Here is a 3872-nt window from a genome sequence, read left to right on the forward strand (position 1 = left end):
GTCATTTAGTTTCCTTCTGCGATGGCACGGGAGTGACGGGGCGTGTGGGGGCCGCTTTGAAGGCACCCGCTGCAGAGGAAGAGAACAGACGGGGTGTGCGGCGTGTCTCGCTGCGAGTGTGTGGGGCACCACCCATCGCAGCCTGCCGTGCGGCGTGATGCGGATCGGTGAGGGCAAATGTGCGGCAGCGGCAGACTGTGCGGTGGACGTGGATTCGCCCCGTCCTTCGCGTTGCGGGTGTGTGGGTGCGCTGTGGGGCCGGCTTCTCCTCCGCGTGTCTTTCGCCCTTGCACGGTGGATGTGTTTTGAAACGATCAATAATGAGGTGTGCGAGTGGCGATGGTGCGGCTGCTGCGGTGTGTGTGACGTGCGGCTTCGAGTGGTTTGTCTGTCATTGTCATCTCTCAGTGTTTTTGTGTGTTCCACTTCTCACCCTCCTCACTTCTCTCTGCCCCTCGCTAGACTGTGCGTGTGTGTGTGTCTTTGCTGCGGTGACAAGAGTGGGGATGGCTGGCCGTGTGCTGTTGGTGTGTGCCCTCTGCGTGCTGTGCTGCTGCGGCGGCGGTGTCGGTGCGTGGGGCGGCGGCTACTGCACGGAGAGTGACTGGAGGGACCTGAGGACGGTCACGAGGGACATGAGCGAGGCGGAGATTGAGGGGAAGTACTGTGGCCGCAAGCCGGAGTTTGTGCAGCGGTTGCGGGCGAGTCTGCAGGCAGAGAGTGAACAACGTCAGGCTGAGAATCAGGCTCAAAAAAATGATGAGAAGGCAAGCAGTGCCAGCGACCCCAAGGAAAAAGTTTCACAAGTAAGTCAACAACTGGGGCAGGATGCCTCTACTGTATCCACAAAACTGGAAACTGATAACTTACCGCTAAATCCATCGGGAGAGACAGGCGGAGCAAAAACTTCAAATCCGGATGAAGTGCCAGCAGCGTCAAATGGAAAGAAAGAGGCTAACTTACAGTCAGGTGGCAGCAGCCAAAGTCAAGTTGAAGATGGAGCGACAGGCGGTGCGGAGGGAACAGCAACAGCGCCAGCTGCCAACGCCACCACCAAAACAACGAAGGCGACGCATGGCGACAGTGACGGCGGCAGCGCGGCCTCGCACTGCACCTCCCCCTTTGCGCTTCTTCTGCTTTTTGCGTGTGCGGTGTCTGCTGCGATGACGGCAGCGTGAGGGAGCGGTGCGCAGCTCGTCCTTCGCTTAAATATATATATTTCTCTCTCTTTGTGTGTGTCCTCCCGCACGGACTGTCGCCCTCGCCCCACCCCACGAGGCACACACAAATAATGTGCTCATGCATACACGTACACTCATGCAGGCCGTTGGTCTTCCTTTCTGTTTTAATTATTTTGCTTTTGAGGGGCCGCTGCCGTCCTGCTTGGCTGCATGGGTAGAGCACCGTAACTGCTTTAATTATTTCATTTGTTTTGGTTTTGATTGCTTTCGGTGGGCAGCCTTTCTTTCCCTCCTTCTTCCTGGATTGGGCTGCACGGGAAGGGAGGGAGTGTGTGCGTGCAGGTCGGCCTACTTGCTGCTGCACGTCCCCACTGCTCGGTGGACGCCCCACGCTTCGGCTTCACTTCACGGGGTTTGTGTTTGTGTTTTTTATGTTTGTTGGAGCGTTCGGACGGAATGACTGGGTCGTGCATTGTGGTTTGCAGCGTATGGTGAGTGTGCTGTGCATCATCTTTTTCCTGTTGTATTGCTTTGTGTATGCGCAGGAGTCGCTAAGGGTGGGCCGGGAAAAGATTAATTTTTTTAAGGGACAACGCAAGATGCCGGCCGCGCCTCCACCTTTTCACCGTCACTCACACGCCATGGATAAAACGGGGCGTTTAACCGTCTGTTGTTGCGTTGGGTTCGGGGCGCGTGGTTGATAGTCTGGTGTCGAGGGGATTTTTTTTTTTTTTCACGCCTGTGGGAGAGACTGAAGGCATCGACTGTTCCCTCACCTCTTCGTTCTTGCTGGTTTCGTGCTTGACTGGATGCTGCGCCTCAGTGAAGAATGCTTCTGCTGGGGGCTATTCCTGGTTCGCGGGAGTGGGAGTGGAGCACGGCCGATGCTTCGGGGTGTGCGCCTTCGCACGTTGTGCCCTCCTTTTGGCTTTTAATAACCCACAGCTGCTCGCAGTGCCGTCTGACTGTCTGTCTGTGTGGGTGGGAGGAGGAGTGGCGGCCTGCATTTTTGGTGGGGCTACCCAACACATCTTCCCGCGCCGCCTCGTTTTCCCCCCAGCCAGACCCCAAAATAAGAGGCCGTTTTCTGCTGCTGCGGCTGCCAGGGAACGATTCCGCCGGAGCTGCTCATACGAGGCGTGCGCGTGTTTTATTTTCGCATCCTTTTTTGGCGACCGCTGTGTGGCCCGTCAGTGAACGCGCCGTAGACCACTCCTCAGAGAGGGCGAGGCGGCCAGCACTGGGAGAATCTTGGGCGGCGCGACACGGATATTTTTTGGGAGCTTGGGACGAGCGCGGAAGGATGCGTCTGCGTTGGGCGTCGGACTGCGCGACGCCTACTGCTGAGTGAGAGGCGGGAATCCAAAAGAAAACAAAAAAAAAAGGTGCGCCGCTGCCGCGTGGTTGCCGCGTCGGCTGGTTAATTATTTGACTGCGCACGTCAGCGTCTGTCGTGGCGCCGCGGTGGTGGCGCAAGGAGCCGTCGCTGCCGCCGCTCCTCCTTCACGGAGGGAGCTGTGTACAACCCTCGCTGCAGCGAAGGTGTCTGTGTTGAGTTTCACGTTGGAGAAGTTGGAGGGACACTACGAGGATGCCTGCCATGCGAAGGGGAGTCACGTCATGGAAGTTTCGGATGGGCGAGGAGGGATGAGGATGGAGCTGAGGGAAGGCAGGCCGCCACAGCCGTGGGATTAAAAGGTGGAGTGGGCAACTGTTCTCACGGATGACGGTGCAGTGTGGTTCCGCCCACCACGTCCCAGTCTGGTGGTGCCCACCTCCGAGAAGTTGCCGTACGCACTGCTGCAAGGATGTGGTTCTGACTGCTGTGTGTACTCCGAGGTGGAGCGGGTGTGGCGGATCGTTGAGGGCGATCTGGCCGGGCTGTTTGGCACGCACGGCGGGGCGAACTCGGCGTCTGTGCTGCGTGTCTTGATCGGGATGCCCGGGATCGGGAGGGCGGTGGCTGCTTGCTCGTGCCTTCTCTACCAGCTGCTGCACTACGACGCCGAGCAGCTCCACGCGGTGGCGTGCTTGATTGGGGAGCGAGCGTTTCTGTTTGACAGGACCACCAAGACGGTGTTCTTCTTTGGCTACTCGACTCCGGCGATGGAGAATTTATTTGGAGGTCTCCATGCAGATGAGGGGGTATATTATCTGCGACGTGATGGGGTGGAGGAAGATGTTGCCCGCCAAAATGCCTCCCACTGGGTGGGGCATGCTCGCCGTGTCGTCTCCAAACGAAACTGGCTACAGGGACTGGGAGGAGGACATGGGCGCCCGCCGGATCATCATGAACGGCCGTGATGAGAGAGATGTGATGGCAATGTGTGCCTGGGGATGCACGGGGAGAGCCTGCGGAGGGGCAGGCGGAGCAGTTAGGCGAGGCCGAGAGACGCATGAGTCGCTTGAGACCAGTCCGGCGTTACGCTTTCAGTCGCTACGGGAAAATGGAGTTGTGGGTGAGCTTCATACGCACATCGACCGACTCACGACGTGGGCTGTGAATTTTTACGTTGGGCTGGACAAGGTGGATTTGTGTGGTCTTGCAGCGTTCCGACTGGAGACTACTCGAAGATGGTACGGGTGGTTTCGGGGCGGGCAACGGAGTGCTTTCAGAACGCCCCGGGTTCCGCTTCGCTCAGTGCCGACGTGTTGGTGTGCGTGGCGAAGGTGATGCGGCTGCGTCCCGGC

The 3872-nt window shown here is 58.4% G+C and overlaps 4 protein-coding genes across 4 annotated transcripts in view; all 4 read left to right on the forward strand.

Annotated features, from left to right (window-relative positions):
* Nucleotides 1-506: 506 nt before the first annotated feature.
* TraAM80_08575 (uncharacterized protein) lies at nt 507-1178 on the forward strand (the record flags this gene model as incomplete). The annotated part of the gene is made up of 1 exon (XM_029385318.1): nt 507-1178. One exon carries the CDS (start codon nt 507-509, stop codon nt 1176-1178), a length of 672 nt encoding a protein of 223 aa, XP_029234830.1.
* An 832-nt stretch (nt 1179-2010) lies between these two features.
* TraAM80_08576 (uncharacterized protein) lies at nt 2011-2532 on the forward strand (the record flags this gene model as incomplete). The annotated part of the gene is made up of 1 exon (XM_029385319.1): nt 2011-2532. One exon carries the CDS (start codon nt 2011-2013, stop codon nt 2530-2532), a length of 522 nt encoding a protein of 173 aa, XP_029234831.1.
* A 587-nt stretch (nt 2533-3119) lies between these two features.
* Nucleotides 3120-3485, forward strand: TraAM80_08577 (retrotransposon hot spot (RHS) protein; the record flags this gene model as incomplete). Its single annotated transcript, XM_029385320.1, has 1 exon — nt 3120-3485. The coding sequence occupies one exon, from the start codon at nt 3120-3122 to the stop codon at nt 3483-3485; it is 366 nt and encodes a 121-aa protein (XP_029234832.1).
* Nucleotides 3486-3755: 270 nt separating this feature from the next.
* Nucleotides 3756-3872, forward strand: part of TraAM80_08578 (retrotransposon hot spot (RHS) protein) — a gene marked incomplete at both ends in the record, with an annotated part of 327 nt that continues 210 nt past the window's right edge. Inside the window, one exon of the mRNA XM_029385321.1 lies at nt 3756-3872. This exon is cut by the window's right edge and continues 210 nt beyond it. Coding sequence (XP_029234833.1) covers nt 3756-3872 — 117 coding nt within the window.

The sequence above is a fragment of the Trypanosoma rangeli genome (genome assembly GCF_003719475.1).
Source record: "Trypanosoma rangeli strain AM80 chromosome Unknown Tra_15.4_contig_00434, whole genome shotgun sequence".
Classification (NCBI taxonomy): domain Eukaryota; phylum Euglenozoa; class Kinetoplastea; order Trypanosomatida; family Trypanosomatidae; genus Trypanosoma; species Trypanosoma rangeli.